Raw genomic sequence first — 20,432 nt, 5'->3', positions numbered from 1 at the left:
AAACCAATAAAAAAAAACAAAAGAAAAAATATTATGAAGTGTATGCACGGTGAAACAATAAGTGTAGCAGAGTACACGTGCTAATGTGGACTAGTGAGAAGAAGCAATTGCAGTATCACAGTCAACCGTTTATGTATCAAATTACTCAATTGATACAAGACGTATGCCAAAAAAAAGTAATAATAAATTAGTGCCCTGTAATATAAAGAAAAAAATAGTTTAACATCATTTATGAGTAGTGTGCCACTTTTTAACACTTGATATTCTTAGTATCACAAAAGGCTACTGAATATAATTGCCAAACTTAGCTTTGATAGTAAGAACATAAAAGTGGAAAGACAAGCGGAGGTAAAAAGCAAGAGGAAAAAAAGAAAAAGAAAGAAAAAACAACCCACAATAATCTTTATACTTTAACCTAAATAGCAGCTTGCAGCCCTTTTGCCCACTATACGATAATTAATATACTAGTTGTTCACCTATTGTCAAGGACAACCTCCTAGGAGTCTAATACTATTTCATATATATTGAACTCCAAATATCCCTCTCTTCAATAATAAATTCCTTATTACCCCCCTCTAAGTATACATCAGTTAATAAACAAACATACTTAAATGCACAACGTATAGCACATAAAAGAGGAGAGAAAAAAGAAAACAGCAGAGAACCAAAATGAATCCTACACAGCTATAACAGTGTTCCCACACAATGTGGGTCTTTGGCTTAATGGTTTAAATGGAGAATTTGATAGGTTATTTTATCAACAATTTTGGTTATCCCCATCAGCATTTATCCTTCTCCTCCCAGATATTTTAGGGAAATTACATATAGTCCCATCCAGCCAGGTTAAAATATTTTATTCTGGGACAGATTAGGCGCTCTCTGTATACAGTTTATACCCAGCCATCACTTCCATGGCGAGAGAGATCACGTTTACACTTGCTTTCCAGTCCACTCCATGGAAACAATCTGAGCCCCTAGATCAGGCAGAACTCCAACCGGCCCACAAGATGTTCAAACAACTGTATGTTTTACCAAAAGAGAAAAATAGCATAAGTGTCTTGCTCCTGTGGTTTTGTACACAGGTTCTACCAGCCATCACAATTATTGGGCTTAAAGTAACCTTTAGATAGATTCAATATGCAAACTTTTAATGCTGATCAAACCCAGAGCTTATTGTACTATTCTTTAGCTCACGGCTTAGGACGTTTCCCAGCTGGATGTAGCACTGAATTAGGTGGTAGATCCGATATGATATAAAAGCTTGCCCTTGATATTATGTGCATAGAGTATATCCTCCACCACAGTTCTTGTGCTTAAAGGGACATTATACACTAATTTTTTCTTTGCATAAATGTTTTGTAGATGATCTATTTATATAGCCCATAAAGTTGTTTTTTATTTTTTTTTATAGTTTTGCTTATTTTTAAATAACATTGCTCTGATTTTCAGACTCCAAAACAAGCCCCAAAGTTTTATGAGAATACCGTCAGCTACCCTCTCCAGCTTGCTCCTGCTTGTATAAAGGGTCTTTTCATATGCAAAAGAAGGGGATGGGGGGAGTGTCTTATTTCCCACTTGCAGTGGGCTTTCCAGCTACCTTTTCAGCAGAGCTAAACTGAAAGCTTCCAAGTACGTTTTTAAACAGTTTTATACTGGATTTTTAGATCAGTATCTGTGCATTTTATTCTTTATAGTAGTGTCTATTACATGCAGTTATATGAAAATGAGTGTATACTGTCCCTTTAAGTAACCCTTCTAACTTCTTATCCATAGGATCCTAAAAGAACAGCTATCCTCTACCCTTCAATGGGCTTTAAGCCAATTTTTACATCTGGGTATTCTTTGAAGCTGTTATATTAACAATAAAACCCATAGCTTAAGTCGCTCCCAGCTGGACACAAGACAGACACAGAGCCGTAGTCACTGCATTTACTTTAACAGTCGTGTTTCTGTCAATACGTTGCCAGTTCCACCAGATACACAGGAAAACTGAACCAGGCACAGGGCCGTAATTACTGCCTTTACTTTACCAGACGTGTTTCTGACGATACATGACCGGACCCCTCAGGTATACAGATAGCAGCCCACGGTAGTACTTGCACTTTACTTCCCACTTTCAGTGCGCCAGGATCTGTCTAGGACTCTGCATCCTATTCCAGCTCCGGTGCGGGGAAAAAATGCTTGGCCCGGACACCTCCGATACCCACAGCTTATGGCCACACCGTCTGGATAACCTGTTCGTTCGTACTTCCTTCAGCTCAATAGATGGAACCTTCAGTCAGCCGTTGCTAGTGTCTCCGCTCTGGGTAGGTACGAACGCCAAGAGGTTTAATGACCCTGCAAAGTAAGTTGAGCTGCAAGTGTGGCTTCTGGCTACTGTGTGGTTCTCCTGAACCGTATATCCTGACTGGGTCCTTTGTTAGCCAGCCAAGGATAATGTACAGCCTAGGTAGATCTATAGAGCCTTTCATCTCAGAGCCCGAAGTTAGCGTGCCACACTATTGCTAACTCTGCCCTACTGGAAGTCGTCCTCTCGGCAGCCATTTCAAAGGGACCAGAAACAATAGTCATTTAAAAAAAAAAAACATGTTTCTTGTTACTGCTGCATGATATAGAAAGGGTGCAGAAGGATATTTGCAGCTTAATCTAAAGTTAGACTTTAAGATGACCATGGTATAGAATGTCCCTTTAAATAACATAATTTATGTAAGAACTTACCTGATAAATTCATTTCTTTCATATTAGCAAGAGTCCATGAGCTAGTGACGTATGGGATATACATTCCTACCAGGAGGGGCAAAGTTTCCCAAACCTCAAAATGCCTATAAATACACCCCTCACCACACCCACAATTCAGTTTAACGAATAGCCAAGAAGTGGGGTGATAAAAAAGTGCGAAAGCATATAAAATAAGGAATTGGAATAATTGTGCTTTATACAAAATCATAACCACCACAAAAAAAGGGCGGGCCTCATGGACTCTTGCTAATATGAAAGAAATGAATTTATCAGGTAAGTTCTTACATAAATTATGTTTTCTTTCATGTAATTAGCAAGAGTCCATGAGCTAGTGACGTATGGGATAATGATTACCCAAGATGTGGATCTTTCCACACAAGAGTCACTAGAGAGGGAGGGATAAAATAAAGACAGCCAATTCCTGCTGAAAATAATCCACACCCAAAATAAAGTTTAATGAAAAACATAAGCAGAAGATTCAAACTGAAACCACTGCCTGAAGTACTTTTCTACCAAAAACTGCTTCAGAAGAAGAAAATACATCAAAATGGTAGAATTTAGTAAAACTATGCAAAGAGGACCAAGTTGCTGCTTTGCAAATCTGATCAACCGAAGCTTCATTCCTAAACGCCCAGGAAGTAGAAACTGACCTAGTAGAATGAGCTGTAATCCTCTGAGGCGGAGTTTTACCCGACTCAACATAGGCAAGATGAATTAAAGATTTCAACCAAGATGCCAAAGAAATGGCAGAAGCTTTCTGGCCTTTTCTAGCACCGGAAAAAATAACAAATAGACTAGAAGTCTTTCGGAAAGACTTAGTAGCTTCAACATAATATTTCAAAGCTCTAACAACATCCAAAGAATGCAACGATTTCTCCTTAGAATTCTTAGGATTAGGACATAATGAAGGAACCACAATTTCTCTACTAATGTTGTTGGAATTCACAACTTTAGGTAAAAATTCAAAAGAAGTTCACAACACCGCCTTATCCTGATGAAAAATCAGAAAAGGAGACTCACAAGAAAGAGCAGATAATTCAGAAACTCTTCTGGCAGAAGAGATGGCCAAAAGGAACAAAACTTTCCAAGAAAGTAATTTAATGTCCAATGAATGCATAGGTTCAAACGGAGGAGCTTGAAGAGCTCCCAGAACCAAATTCAAACTCCAAGGAGGAGAAATTGACTTAATGACAGGTTTTATACGAACCAAAGCTTGTACAAAACAATGAATATCAGGAAGAATAGCAATCTTTCTGTGAAAAAGAACAGAAAGAGCAGAGATTTGACCTTTCAAGGAACTTGCGGACAAACCCTTATCTAAACCATCCTGAAGAAACTGTAAAATTCTTGGTATTCTAAAAGAATGCCAAGAAAAATGATGAGAAAGACACCAAGAAATATAAGTCTTCCAGACTCTATAATATATCTCTCTAGATACAGATTTACGAGCCTGTAACATAGTATTAATCACAGAGTCAGAGAAACCTCTTTGACCAAGAATCAAGCGTTCAATCTCCATACCTTTAAATTTAAGGATTTCAGATCCTGATGGAAAAAAGGGCCTTGTGACAGAAGGTCTGGTCTTAACGGAAGAGTCCACGGTTGGCAAGAGGCCATCCGGACAAGATCCGCATACCAAAACCTGTGAGGCCATGCCGGAGCTACCAGCAGAACAAACGAGCATTCCTTCAGAATCTTGGAGATTACTCTTGGAAGAAGAACTAGAGGCGGAAAGATATAAGCAGGATGATACTTCCAAGGAAGTGATAATGCATCCACTGCCTCCGCCTGAGGATCCCGGGATCTGGACAGATACCTGGGAAGTTTCTTGTTTAGATGAGACGCCATCAGATCTATTTCTGGAAGTTCCCACATTTGAACAATCTGAAGAAATACCTCTGGGTGAAGAGACCATTCGCCCGGATGCAACGTTTGGCGACTGAGATAATCCGCTTCCCAATTGTCTATACCTGGGATATGAACCGCAGAGATTAGACAGGAGCTGGATTCCGCCCAAACCAAAATTCGAGATACTTCTTTCATAGCCAGAGGACTGTGAGTCCCTCCTTGATGATTGATGTATGCCACAGTTGTGACATTGTCTGTCTGAAAACAAATGAACGATTCTCTCTTCAGAAGAGGCCAAAACTGAAGAGCTCTGAAAATTGCACGGAGTTCCAAAATATTGATCGGTAATCTCACCTCCTGAGATTCCCAAACTCCTTGTGCCGTCAGAGATCCCCACACAGCTCCCCAACCTGTGAGACTTGCATCTGTTGAAATTACAGTCCAGGTCGGAAGCACAAAAGAAGCCCCCTGAATTAAACGATGGTGATCTGTCCACCACGTTAGAGAGTGTCGAACAATCGGTTTTAAAGATATTAATTGAGATATCTTTGTGTAATCCTTGCACCATTGATTCAGCATACAGAGCTGAAGAGGTCTCATGTGAAAACGAGCAAAGGGGATCGCGTCCGATGCAGCAGTCATAAGACCTAGAATTTCCATGCATAAGGCTACCGAAGGGAATGATTGTGACTGAAGGTTTCGACAAGCTGAAATCAATTTTAGACGTCTCTTGTCTGTTAAAGACAGAGTCATGGACACTGAATCTATCTGGAAACCCAGAAAAGTTACCCTTGTCTGAGGAATCAATGAACTTTTTGGTAAATTGATCCTCCAACCATGATCTTGAAGAAACAACGCAATCGATTCGTATGAGATTCTGCTAAATGTAAAGACTGAGCAAGTACCAAGATATCGTCCAAATAAGGAAATACCACAATACCCTGTTCTCTGATTACAGACAGAAGGGCACCGAGAACTTTTGTAAAAATTCTTGGAGCTGTAGCTAGGCCAAACGGCAGAGCCACAAACTGGTAATGCTTGTCCAGAAAAGAGAATCTCAGGAACTGATAATGATCTGGATGAATCGGAATATGCAGATATGCATCCTGTAAATCTATTGTGGACATATAATGCCCTTGCTGAACAAAAGGCAAGATAGTCCTTATAGTTACCATCTTGAACGTTGGTATCCTTACATAACGATTCAATATTTTTAGATCCAGAACTGGTCTGAAGGAATTCTCCTTCTTTGGTACAATGAAGAGATTTGAATAAAACCCCATCCCCTGTTCCGGAACTGGAACTGGCATAATTACTCCAGCCAACTCTAGATCTGAAACACAATTCAGAAATGCTTGAGCTTTCACTGGATTTACTGGGACACGGGAAAGAAAAAATCTCTTTGCAGGAGGTCTCATCTTGAAACCAATTCTGTACCCTTCTGAAACAATGTTTTGAATCCAAAGATTGTGAACAGAATTGATCCAAATTTCTTTGAAAAAACGTAACCTGCCCCCTACCAGCTGAGCTGGAATGAGGGCCGCACCTTCATGTGGACTTAGAAGCAGGCTTTGCCTTTCTAGCAGGCTTGGATTTATTCCAGACCGGAGATGGTTTCCAAACTGAAACTGCTCCTGAGGATGAAGGATTAGGCTTTTGTTCTTTGTTGAAGCGAAAGGAACGAAAACGATTATTAGCCCTGTTTTTACCCTTAGATTTTTTATCCTGTGGTAAAAAAGTTCCTTTCCCACCAGTAACAGTTGAGATAATAGAATCCAACTGAGAACCAAATAATTTGTTACCCTGGAAAGAAATGGAAAGTAGAGTTGATTTAGAAGCCATATCAGCATTCCAAGTCTTAAGCCATAAAGCTCTTCTAGCTAAAATAGCTAGAGACATAAACCTGACATCAACTCTGATAATATCAAAAATTGCATCACAGAAAAAATTATTAGCATGCTGAAGAAAAATAATAATATCATGAGAATCATGATCTGTTACTTGTTGTGCTAAAGTTTCCAACCAAAAAGTTGAAGCTGCAGCAACATCAGCCAATGATATAGCAGGTCTAAGAAGATTACCTGAACACAGATAAGCTTTTCTTAGAAAGGATTCAATTTTCCTATCTAAAGGATCCTTAAACGAAGTACCATCTGACGTAGGAATAGTAGTACGTTTAGCAAGGGTAGAAATAGCCCCATCAACTTTAGGGATTTTGTCCCAAAATTCTAATCTGTCAGACGGCACAGGATATAATTGCTTAAAACGTTTAGAAGGAGTAAATGAATTACCCAATTTATCCCATTCTTTGGAAATTACTGCAGAAATAGCATTAGGAACAGGAAAAACTTCTGGAATAACCACAGGAGATTTAAATACCTTATCTAAACGTTTAGAATTAGTATCAAGAGGACCAGAATCCTCTATTTCTAAAGCAATTAGTACTTCTTTAAGTAAAGAACGAATAAATTCCATTTTAAATAAATATGAAGATTTATCAGCATCAATCTCTGAGACAGAATCCTCTGAACCAGAAGAGTCATCAGAATCAGAATGATGATGTTCATTTAAAAATTCATCTGTAGGGAGAGAAGTTTTAAAAGATTTTTTACGTTTACTAGAAGGAGAAATAACAGACATAGCCTTCTTTATGGATTCAGAAACAAAATCTCTTATGTTATCAGGAACATTCTGCACCTTAGATGTTGAAGGAACTGCAACAGGCAATGGTACTTTACTAAAGGAAATATTATCTGCATTAACAAGTTTGTCATGACAATTAATACAAACAACAGCCGGAGGAATAGCTACCAAAAATTTACAGCAGATACACTTAGCTTTGGTAGATCCAGCACTAGACAGCGATTTTCCTGTAGTATCTTCTGACTCAGATGCAACGTGAGACATCTTGCAATATGTAAGAGAAAAAACAACATATAAAGCAAAATTGATCAAATTCCTTAAATGACAGTTTCAGGAATGGGAAAAAATGCTAAAGAACAAGCTTCTAGCAACCAGAAGCAATGAAAAAATGAGACTGAAATAATGTGGAGACAAAAGCGACGCCCATATTTTTTTAGCGCCAAATCAGACGCCCACATTATTTGGCGCCTAAATGCTTTTGGCGCCAAAAATGACGCCACATCCGGAACGCCGACATTTTTGGCGCAAAATAACGTCAAAAAATGACGCAACTTCCGGTGACACGTATGATGCCGGAAACGGAAAATAATTTTTTGCGCCAAAAAAGTCCGCGCCAAGAATGACGCAATAAAATGAAGCATTTTCAGCCCCCGCGAGCCCAACAGCCCACAGGGAAAAAAGAGTCAAATTTTTGAAGGTAAGAAAAAATTGATTAATTCAAGTGCATTATCCCAAATATGAAACTGACTGTCTGAAAAATAAGGAATGTTGAACATTCTGAGTCAAGGCAAATAAATGTTTGAATACATATATTTAGAACTTTATAAACAAAGTGCCCAACCATAGCTTAGAGTGTCACAGAAAATAAGATTTACTTACCCCAGGACACTCATCTACATGTTTGTAGAAAGCCAAACCAGTACTGAAACGAGAATCAGCAGAGGTAATGGTATATATAAGAGTATATCGTCGATCTGAAAAGGGAGGTAAGAGATGAATCTCTACGACCGATAACAGAGAACCTATGAAATAGACCCCGTAGAAGGAGATCACTGCATTCAAATAGGCAATACTCTCCTCACATCCCTCTGACATTCACTGCACGCTGAGAGGAAAACCGGGCTCCAACTTGCTGCGGAGCGCATATCAACGTAGAATCTAGCACAAACTTACTTCACCACCTCCATCGGAGGCAAAGTTTGTAAAACTGAATTGTGGGTGTGGTGAGGGGTGTATTTATAGGCATTTTGAGGTTTGGGAAACTTTGCCCCTCCTGGTAGGAATGTATATCCCATACGTCACTAGCTCATGGACTCTTGCTAATTACATGAAAGAAATGGGTATTTTGTAAAGTATTTAATTAAGGGTATGCAATCATATCACCCTAAACATCCACAAAAGTATAAAGCCAACTAATCTGTTCACATAGTTAAAAAATGATCATATTACTCCCTTAAGTAGCAAGTAATGAATACACATCTACTACTAATGATCACAATTTAAAAAAAAAAAGAATAATTATAGCGATTTACCTACTATGTTAGTAAATTCCATCATATATAGCATTATTGATTTGCTTAAACAAAAATTGCAAAAAATTGTGACTAGTTTGTAAAAGTATTAACACAGTACCTATATGTGACTAATATTCATAAGTGTTTACAAATAGTAAAGTACCTAAATAAGAGTAAAAATGAACACAAAGCTTGCATAACACAAACTGGTGCATTTATGCATTGCTTTAAATGTGGATTAGCCATTAGAGCAGTTTTGACAAAATCTGACCAGATACAAGAGTCAAAAAGGAATGGCTTTGAATAATGAACATAAAACCCTTTAAGCTCCTTAAAAAATAATTAGTAAATTGGTTTTTATACAATACAGTCTAAATATTGTTGGTGACATTAAAGAGGGACAGCTGTTTACTGAATAATCCCAAAGAGACAGTGGTCCGACAGTGTTGCACTAAGCTAAAAAAAAAACTTCCAAACTGCTATAGAAACACACATACATTTTATTTATATATATATGGTGTGCATACAGGGTAAATTGTATCCAGCTCAAGTGTATCACACTACAAACTTAGTAAACAATATAATGCCCTTAACAGCTTATGAGAACAATGCAAAGAGATGGTTGGTGCATCCAAAGAACTTTTTTCCATAGATGAAAATGCATTCTATTGCTTTGTATGCTTTTAGGAAAAAGTTAGAAATTGTCCAATGTATAGCACAAGATAAAATTCCAATGCCCCTTAAGGGTAAAATGTATAGTTTTACTAATATTTGTGGATCTCACATATTTACTGTAAACACAAGCAAACAGACAAAAAACTGATTTTGGGGGTTAATCTATTAATTGATCTTTTTAAAGACAGTATTTTCTTACTCTTAAATCAGATAATGTTTGCATTCATACCTCATCTTTGCATAAGTTAAAATTTTGAGAGCTAAAAGGCATTTGCTCTACTAACCTGTAAAGGAGCGGCGCTTCATGTTCAGGTCGTTTAACACACGTACTTCTGTGCACAGCTTCAACATCAGCAGCATTGTAACAATCATAATAATACTCTGCCAGAGAAGTGGGGATTCAAAATGGCGCCCAAACCTGAGAAAAGAAAACATAAGGAAAATAAAATAAGACTTTCCAAAATGAACATATTTTGAATCAAGTCTCTAATTAGCACTTACCAATAAAAAAAAAAACAGGCGTACTTCGCTTTATTTTGCTTAGCTGATATTGAGTTTCTTTTTTTTTTTTTTTACAAAGTCTGTCGACAACGTTTTTCAACATATACACATGTAAACAGACGAATACACATGTATACACACACATTTTATATATAACACACAGAGGAAGTTTGCCACTCATCCTGGGTCCCTAATACAACCAAACAATGCAGGCTCTCAATCAAACAAACTGGAACCACCCAAGGGTGAACAGGCCTTATGGGATGTGTACCCGGTCCAGTTTGAGAGTCAATTTTAATATATATATATATATATATATATATATATATATATATATACACACACATACATATATACACACAGTATATATATATATATATATATATATATATATATATATATATATATATATATATATATATATATATATATATTAGGGCTGGGCGATATGTCACCAGAGCCACAGGCAGTTAACCCCAGTCCGGAATGGGTGCAAGAAACAAGAGGGATTACAAACAAAAAGTAATACAACACATAGAGACACCCAGCACTCACCCGCTAGCTCACAGCTAAGATAAAATCACAACTGGAAAGGTTAGTTACCGCATCTGGCCAAATGGGAAAAGCTCATGCACCACGTCAAGGTCCTTTCCATTGCCTGAGTCCCTAACACAGCCACACCATGCGAGCTTACAAAGCCAAACAAACTGAGAACAAAGAAGGGGTGCACAGATGGATGTAATCACCAAGAGAAATACAAAACACGGGAGGGAACTGCACTCCAAGACCGGACCAGGTACACATCCAGTGACTCAGCAACATCCCAGCCCTGGGTGCTAAATAGCACTCCAAAAAAGCTGTGATGTCACCAGAGCCACAGGCAGTTAACCCCAGTCCGGAATGGGTGCAAGAAATAAGGGGGATTACAAACAAAAAGTAATACAACACATAGAGACACCCAGCACTCACCAGATAGCTCACAGCTAAGATAAAATCACAACTGAAAAGGTTAGTTACCGCATCTGGCCAAATGGGAAAAGCTCAGGCACCACGTCAAGGTCCTTTCCACTGCCTGAGTCCCTAACACAGCCACACCATGCAAGCTGCCTGTCGCTTTGGTGACATCACAGCTTTTTTGGAGTGCTATTTAGCACCCAGGGCTGGGATGTTGCTGAGTCACTGGATGTGTACCTGGTCCGGTCTTGGAGTGCAGTTCCCTTCCGTATATATATATATATATAATAAAAAATTGGTACTTGACAGCTGCTTTTCTTACATCTATAATAGCCCTCCAGAATGAACTGATACATAACATAAGACCTACCGTTTAGCCACTAGTGTCCGGGGTATACCGACCTGATTTAACACTATCCTGCATCTGGCGGCACCATTACTAATAATGTGGAAACTATCTCATTGACAGCTACGCTGAATTTTGGGGACTGCTATACTAACCTGCATATTAATCAAGACCTGCTTAACACACTGCTAATATTAACAGGCCAATAATTGCAGCGGTCTAACCCAGCTTTGATTAACACGCTTCGGTAGCTACCTTAGCAGGACTTTATTGGTGTTTTCCTTTTACAGGTTTTTTTTTCCTGGTCTATTATCCTGTATGTTGAGGAACGTATACATTACTGTTTGAGCACAGTGCCTTTATTTCTTTTGTTATTAATTATGGGAAATTAAAAGATGTTAATAAATTGCATGGTCAGTCTCTGCAGCTGTCTTATTGGCCTTAGCCTCAGAGCCCTTATATTTGCTTAATGAGCGAGTGCTGGTTAAAGGTATAGCTTGGTTGCTGCTTTCTTCATATATATATATATATATATATATATATATATATATATATATATATATATATATATATATATATATATATATATATATATACACACACATACACACACACATATATAATATACAATCACATACACAGTTACGCATATATACATATATATATATATATATATATATACATACACATACACACACATATATATATATATTCTTTTTTTAAACATTTTGCTGAAAAGGAGCCCTGCTCCTGTCCAGGAATCCAATAAAGGCATATAGCAGTAGAGGTGGGGGGCTGCTGTGCCTTGCTGATATCAAATACATTGTAGATGCAGTTAAGTTAACCCAGCAGTTTTAGCCTTTTTGACAGCTGTGGGGTTAACTGCATCTGCTATGTATTTGAGCCGTTTCTCAGAGGAGCAGGAGATTGTGTGAGAGGTTCCATAATCTTTACATACCCTAAGTTTCAGACTGCTGATGTCCCTAGGAGAAAAACATAATTTATGCTTACCTGATAAATTTATTTCTCTTGTGGTGTAACCAGTCCACGGATCATCTATTACTTGTGGGATATTCTCATTCCCAGAAGTTGCAAGAGGACACCCACAGCAGAGCTGTCTATATAGCTCCTCCCCTAACTGCCATATCCAGTCATTCGACCGAAAACAAGCAGAGAAAGTGGAAACCATAGGGTGCAGTGGTGACTGTAGTTTAAAGTTAAAAAATACCTGCCTTAAAATGACAGGGCGGGCCGTGCACTGGATACACTACAAGAGAAATAAATTTATCAGGTAAGCATAAATTATGTTTTCTCTTGTAAGGTGTATCCAGTCCACGGATCATCCATTACTTGTGGGATACCAATAACAAAGCTAAAGTACACGGATGAAGGGAGGGACAAGGCAGGTACTTAAACGGAAGGTACCACTGCCTGTAAAACCTTTCTCCCAAAAATAGCTTCCGAAGAAGCAAAAGTATCAAATTTGTAGAATTTTGAAAAAGTATGAAGAGAAGACCAAGTCGCCGCCTTGCAAATCTGTTCAACAGAAGCCTCATTTTTAAAGGCCCATGTGGAAGCCACAGCTCTAGTAGAATGAGCTGTAATCCTTTCTGGAGGCTGCTGGCCAGCAGTCTCATAGGCTAAGCGGATTATGCTTCTTAGCCAAAAAGAAAGAGAGGTTGCCGAAGCCTTTTGACCTCTCCTCTGTCCAGAGTAGACAACAAACAAAGCAGATGTTTGACGAAAATCTTTAGTAGCTTGTAAGTAAAACTTTAAAGCACGAACCACGTCCAGATTGTGTAACAGACGTTCCTTCTTTGAAGAAGGATTAGGACACAAAGATGGAACAACAATCTCTTGATTGATATTCTTATTAGATACCACCTTAGGTAAAAACCCAGGTTTGGGGGGGCGGAGCCAACTACAGAAAGAACCAGACGTGTTTCTATGAAGCTCCTGGCCCTTGGATATAAGAATATGATTTAATACACCCATTAAGGGCTTAAACTTTTGCCTGCTATATCAGGGAATAACTGTAAACTATTGTGCCTCTAAAGACCTTTAAGACATGTTGGTGGCTGAATGTTTAGCGGTCATTTCTACTTAAGCTGCGCCAGGTGGAGTTTTCCGACGCCATCTAATATGGATAACTTGACTGTTATGGAGGCCCTTAACTCATGGGAACGCAGCGCTCTACAACTCCTAAAGAAGCATCATCAGGGCTTGAAAGAAGATTTAAGGCTGCTACTTCTCGCCTGCGCCCCACTGTCAGAATGCCGAGCTATGGACCCTGACCCCGTGCATTACAGAAGAACCCACACTGAATTTACATCCGGGGCCCAGGAAAAAGCAGGGAAACCCTCTAGCCAGCTTACATTACCCTCCCGGCATCGTAAATTAAGTCAAATACAGGACCAGTTCCCTGAGATGACTCAGCGGTCGGAATTTGGGGCTACGGCGACATCGCACTCTAATGCCGTGTACTTGCAGGCTGTCCTCACTAAGAAGATATCGGCTCCTTCCGTCCTCTCAGCCCGGCCTCAATCCACATTAGAGCATGGAGCGCGAGATCACCGGCTAGGTAATAGATATCTTGGGCCGCAACAGGCTAAAGCGCACAATACTTTGAGCGGGCTGGATCGCTTGGAGGGCAGCGGTGACAGCAGTAGGTTCGACCAGCAATCAAGCCAAACTTTACATCTGTATCCCTACCTGCTTACTATGACTGATCCTGTAGCGCTCCTGGGTCATGCCTGCCATCCTGTATTACAGCGTGCAATGCAGGTCCCTTTGTGTCGGTCATCAGACCTCAAGACCGGAGTGGGGTAAATTCTTTCCAGCTAGTATGATATGCTGGAGTATGATCAACATTTGGTTGTACCTGGCCATATAGCCATTAACTTGTAGCAGGCTGTAGATGATCTTACCAATAACGGACTAAATGATGGTTCTCCAGGGAACCGGAGAACATGGCCTACAAACTATATAAATGTAGCTCAATTGACTCTGCTTATTTACTACATTATTCTATAGTCTGCTTAGCGTATCTAGTCCTTGGTTCATAATTTTTTAGTTAATTTTCTGAAAGGATGCTAGCTTGTTTCTTATGTTATGTATTTATCCTTTGCCCCGCACATTTTACAGCAGTACATGTTTCTATTAAGTAGAGGGTACATATTCAAGCTGCTAATTTATCCTATAGCACAAATCGCCCACACACCAGCCTTGCATCCCAGAGGGATTATTTGCTTTGATATATGTGATTTTTACTATTAAGCTCACTGCGTAAGGGAGATAACTAGGATACTGGTAAACCTATATGCTTAACACTTGCTATGCATTCTCCCTTATCCCTTATATGAGTCTCCCCTCTTAAAGAAACTTAAGGGTTATATATTAGACTCTGACGCACTCCTCTGCTTGTCCCTCTAGTAAAGCGTGTAGTGATGAAAACTTTTGTGCTTGATGCCACTGTATATACCCATTCTAGATATTAGCAGTTTTGTTGTCCTACTGGTATACAGTTGCTCACTTATTTTATGTTAATTGTTTACTTTTTCCTCTCTGTTGCACCCACCTTTATCTATTACCCTGTACATAGGCTCGCCTAGGGGTAATTTGTGAAATGTCTGCTATTTGCTATAAGAATTGCAATGCACAAGGTTTAATTAATTTCTTATATCCCAAAGTTTCTATCTTTTATTGACTAAAAGGCAGGATGTGACTTGTTATATTAATCTCTCCACTCCTGTTTATTGTCATATTCTGACTTTAAATTTATGCTGCTATGAAAACCTGAGCTCTCTGTACTAGGAGACAATCCAATGATCTTTATCTTCAAAACTGGAGTGGGGTAACGGCTCCGTTATAAAACCGGATACTTAAGCCACTGATTTAGTGGTTTGTATATTGTATACTTACCTCTATCTAATAGACTGTTCGCTATACATATTTAGCATCGAACTATATCCCAAAATCCCCTCCAAATTTTAGAATATAACGCTCCCAGTAGCCTCAAAATAAAGTTCATACCTAAGCCCTTGGTAGGGCCAAGAGGGATTCATCCTTTTTGAATGGGGATAATCTTCCAATATATGTATCACGTTCTGTCTTTATTGTTATGATATAATCTGCATATTTGTTATCTTCATTTAGTGCCAATGTATTTTACTCTCAGCATGCTATATTATATTGATCAGGTTGAAGTATTATATTGTTACTATTTTTATTGTAATCACTAGTTTATTATTGCAAAAGCATAATCCTGGCCTACTGAAGTCAGATTTACAAGTAAGTGATATAACTCACTTAATGCCCTTATTTCTACTTATTGTTTAATAGCCTACTTATAACACCTATACTCCTTAATAGTTTTCCACTCTTAAATCTCAACTGGCTCCGCCCTCCCTCCCCCCTCCCTTTTTTGTCTTATTTAGAGCGGCTCTTGCCCGCTGCAATCCCTACCCCCCCAGCAATCCATGTTGCCAACTCCCCCTTTTGCCTTAAACTCTATTGACCAGATAAACTAGTTCATGTCTCTCTCTGCAAAACGGGGACAATTCCTATGTTTCTTAGAATATAAAAAAAAAAAAAGAGGTTCAAACCCTCCCTTTATAAAAGTTTTCTGGACATGCCAGTTCAATTTACTTTAGATCATTACTCCTGTCTACTTTTGTCTATAGTAGATCAGTTTATTCTATCAGTTTGGTGGAGTAGCTGGTTATTTCATAAGATCCATAGGCACAAGGTACACACTGTTTTAAAGATTTTAAAAAAAAAATTCAGACTGTTTGATCAGAATTGTAATAGACTTATCTTTCCACTATAGTTGTATGTTCAGAGTATTTGTCTTGCTAATATTACTGCCTACGGATGTTTTTCTCTTTATTTGTATCATTTTACAAAACCTAAATAAAAAACTTATTTAAAAAAAAAAAACAAAAACAAAAAAAAAAAAAACCCAGGTTTGGTACGCAGGAGTACCTTATCCACATGGATGATCAGATAAGGAGAATCACATTGTAAAGCAGAGAACGCGGGAGACTCTACGAGCCGAGGAAATAGCTACCAAAAACAGAACTTTCCAAGATAAAAGTTTGATATTTATGGAATGAAGAGGTTCAAACGGAACTCCTTGAAGAACCTTAAGAACCAGATTTAAGCTCCATGGAGGAGCAACAGGTTTAAACACAGGCTTGATTCTAACTAAAGCCTGACAAAATGCCTGAACGTCTGGAACATCCGCCAGACGCTTGTGCAAAAGAATAGACAGAGCAGAAATCTGTCCCTTTAAAGAACTAGCTGACAATCCTTTTTCCAATCCTTCTTGGAGAAAGGATAATATCCTGGGAATCCTGACCTTACTCCATGAGTAACCCTTGGATTCACACCAATAAAGATATTTACGCCATATCTTATGGTAAATTTTCCTGGTGACAGGCTTTCGTGCCTGTATTAAGGTATCAATGACTGACTCGGAGAAGCTACGCTTTGATAACATCAAGCATTCAATCTCCAGGCAGTCAGTCTCAGAGAAATTAGATTTGGATGATTGAAAGGACCTTGTAGTAGAAGGTCTTGTCTTAACGGCAGAGTCCAAGGTGGAAAGGATGACATGTCCACTAGATCTGCATACCAGGTCCTGCGTGGCCACGCAGGCGCTATCAAGATCACCGATGCTCCCTCTTGCTTGATCTTGGCAATCAGACGAGGGAGCAGAGGAAACGGTGGAAACACATAAGCCAGGTTGAAAGACCAGGGCACTGCTAGAGCATCTATCAGCGTCGCCTTGGGATCCCTGGACCTGGATCCGTAACAAGGAAGCTTGGCGTTCTGGCGAGACGCCATGAGATCCAGTTCTGGTTTGCCCCAACAATGAATCAATTGTGCAAACACCTCCGGATGGAGTTCCCACTCCCCCGGATGAAATGTCTGTCGACTTAGAAAATCCGCCTCCCAGTTCTCTACACCCGGGATATGGATAGCTGATAGGTGGCAAGAGTGAATCTCTGCCCAGCGAATTATCTTTGAGACTTCTAACATCGCTAGGGAACTCCTGGTTCCCCCTTGATGGTTGATGTAAGCCACAGTCGTGATGTTGTCCGACTGAAATCTGATGAACCTCAGAGTTGCTAACTGAGGCCAAGCCTGAAGAGCATTGAATATCGCTCTCAGTTCCAGAATATTTATTGGAAGGAGTGCCTCCTCCGGAGTCCACGATCCGTGAGCCTTCAGGGAGTTCCAGACTGCACCCCAACCTAGAAGGCTGGCATCTGTCGTTACAATTGTCCAATCTGGCCTGCGAAAGGTCATACCTTTGGACAGATGGACCCGAGATAGCCACCAGAGAAGAGAATCCCTGGTCTCTTGATCCAGATTTAGTAGAGGGGACAAATCTGTGTAATCCCCATTCCACTGACTGAGCATGCAGAGTTGCAGCGGTCTGAGATGTAGGCGTGCAAACGGCACTATGTCCATTGCCACTACCATTAAGCTAATTATTACCATGCACTGAGCCACCGAAGGGCGAAGAATGGAATAAAGAACACGGCAGGAATTTAGAAGTTTTGATAACCTGGACTCCGTCAGGTAAATTTTCATTTCTATAGAATCTATCAGAGTCCCTAGGAAGAAAACTCTTGTGAGGGGGGATAGAGAACTCTTTTCCTCGTTCACCTTCCACCCATGCGACCTCAGAAATGCAAACACTATGTCCGTATGAGACTTGGCAATTTGGAAGTTTGACGCCTGAATCAGGATGTCGTCTGAATAAGGGGCCACTGCTATGCCCCGCGGCCTTAGGACCGCCAGAAGCGACCCCAGAACCTTCGTAAAAATTCTTGGGGCCGTAGCTAACCCAAAAGGGAAGAGCTACAAACTGGTAATGCCTGTGTAGGAAGGCAAACCTGAGAAACCGATGATGATCTTTGTGTATCGGAATGTGAAGATAAGCATCCTTTAGATCCACTGTAGTCATGTATTGACCCTCCTGGATCATAGGTAGGATGGTACGAATAGTCTCCATCTTGAATGATGGAACTCTGAGGAATTTGTTTAAGATCTTTAGATCCAAAATTGGTCTGAAGGTTCCCTCTTTTTTGGGAACCACTAACAGATTTGAGTAAAATCCCTGTCCCTGTTCCTCCTTTGGAACTGGATGGATCACTCCCATAACTAGGAGGTCTTGTACACAGTGTAAGAATGCCTCTCTCTTTATCTGGTTTGCAGATAATTGTGAAAGGTGAAATCTCCCTTTTGGGGGGGAAGCCTTGAAGTCCAGAAGATATCCCTGGGATATAATTTCCAACGCCCAGGGATCCGGGACATCTCTTGCCCATGCCTGGGCGAAGAGCGAAAGTCTGCCCCCTACTAGATCTGTTACCGGATAGGGGGCCGTTCCTTCATGCTGTCTTAGAGGCAACAGCAGGCTTTTTTGGCCTGCTTACCTTTGTTCCAGGTCTGGTTAGGTCTCCAGACCGTCTTGGACTGAGCAAAAGTTCCCTCTTGTTTTGCATTAGAGGAAGTTGATGCCGCACTTGCCTTGAAGTTTCGAAAGGCACGAAAATTAGACTGTTTGGCCCTTGATTTGGACCTATCCTGAAGAAGGGCATGACCTTTTCCTCCAGTGATATCAGCAATAATCTCCTACAAACCAGGCCCGAATAGGGTCTGCCCCTTGAAGGGAATGTTAAGCAGCTTAGACTTTGAAGTAACGTCAGCTGACCATGATTTCAGCCATAGCGCTCTGCGTGCCTGGATAGCAAAACCAGAATTCTTAGCCGTTAGTTTAGTCAAATGAACAATGGCATCAGAAACAAAAGAATTGGCTAGCTTAAGTGCTCTAAGCTTGTCAAGTATGTCATCCAATGGAGTCGCTACCTGTAAAGCCTCTTCCAGAGACTCAAACCAGAACGCCGCAGCAGCAGTGCCAGGAGCAATGCATGCAAGGGGCTGTAGGATAAAACCTTGTTGAATAAACATTTTCTTAAGGTAACCCTCTAACTTTTTATCCATTGGATCTAAGAAAGCACAACTGTCCTCGACAGGGATAGTAGTATGCTTTGCTAGAGTAGAAACTGCTCCCTCCACCTTAGGAACTGTCTGCCATAAGTCCCGTGTGGTGGCGTCTATTGGAAACATTTTTCTAAAAATAGGAGGGGGAGAGAACAGCACACCTGGTCTATCCCATTCCTTAGTAATAATTTCTGTAAACCTTTTAGGTATTGGAAAAACATCAGTGCACACCGGCACTGCATAGTATTTATCCAGTCTACACAATTTCTCTGGCACTGCAATTGTATCACAGTAATTCAGAGCAGCTAAAACCTCCCTGAGTAACACGCGGAGGTGTTCAAGCTTAAATTTAAATGTAGAGATATCAGAATCAGGTTGCATCATCTTCCCTGAGTCAGAAACATCACCCACAGAAAGAAGCTCTCCTTCTTCAGCTTCTGCATATTGTGAGGCAGTATCAGACATAGCTCTTAAAGCGTCAGTATGCTCTGTATTTCGTTTAACTCCAGAGCTATCTCACTTTCCTCTAAATTCAGGTAGTCTGGCTAATACCGCTGACAGTGTATTATCCATGACTGCCGCCATGTCTTGTAAAGTAAACGCTATGGGCGCCCTAGATGTACTTGGCGCCATTTGAGCGGGAGTCCCTTGAGCGGGAGTCAAAGGATCTGACACATGGGAAGAGTTAGTCGGCATAACTTCCCCCTCGTCAGATTCCTCTGGTGATACATTTTTTAAAGACAGAATATGATCTTTATTGCTTAAAGTGAAATCAGTACATTTGGTACACATTCTAAGAGGGGGTTCCACAATGGCTTTTAAACATAATGAACAAGGAGTTTCCTCTATGTCAGACATGTTTGTACAGACTAGCAATGAGACCAGCAAGCTTGGAAAACACTTTAAATCAAGTTAACAAGCAAAAAATAAAAACGGTACTGTGCCTTTAAGAGAAACAAATTTTGTCAGAATTTGAAAAACAGTGAAAAAAAGCAGTAAATCAAACGAAATTTTTACAGTGTGTATAATAAGCTAACAGAGCATTGCACCCACTTGCAAATGGATGATTAACCCCTTAGTTCAAAAAACGGATCAAAAAAACGATATAGACGTTTTTTAACAGTCACACCAAACTGCCACAGCCTTGCTGTGGGCCTACCTTCCCCAACAAACTATTTTGGAAAGCCTAAGAGCCCTTT

General features: G+C 39.9%; 1 protein-coding gene across 2 annotated transcripts in view; it reads right to left on the bottom strand.

The window, feature by feature from the left end:
- The window catches only part of SLC66A2 (solute carrier family 66 member 2), a 490,515-nt gene that overhangs the window by 362,307 nt on the left and 107,776 nt on the right, over positions 1-20,432 (bottom strand). For both annotated transcript variants that reach the window (XM_053714832.1, XM_053714833.1), the window contains exon 3: positions 9,704-9,837. In XM_053714832.1, the coding sequence (XP_053570807.1) occupies positions 9,704-9,837 (134 nt within the window). The remainder of the gene's footprint in view (positions 1-9,703; positions 9,838-20,432) is intronic.

The sequence above is a fragment of the Bombina bombina genome, chromosome 5 (assembly GCF_027579735.1).
Source record: "Bombina bombina isolate aBomBom1 chromosome 5, aBomBom1.pri, whole genome shotgun sequence".
In the NCBI taxonomy this organism is placed as follows: domain Eukaryota; kingdom Metazoa; phylum Chordata; class Amphibia; order Anura; family Bombinatoridae; genus Bombina; species Bombina bombina.
Note: the sequence above shows the minus strand (reverse complement) of the source record. Positions and strands in the feature narration are given on the sequence as shown.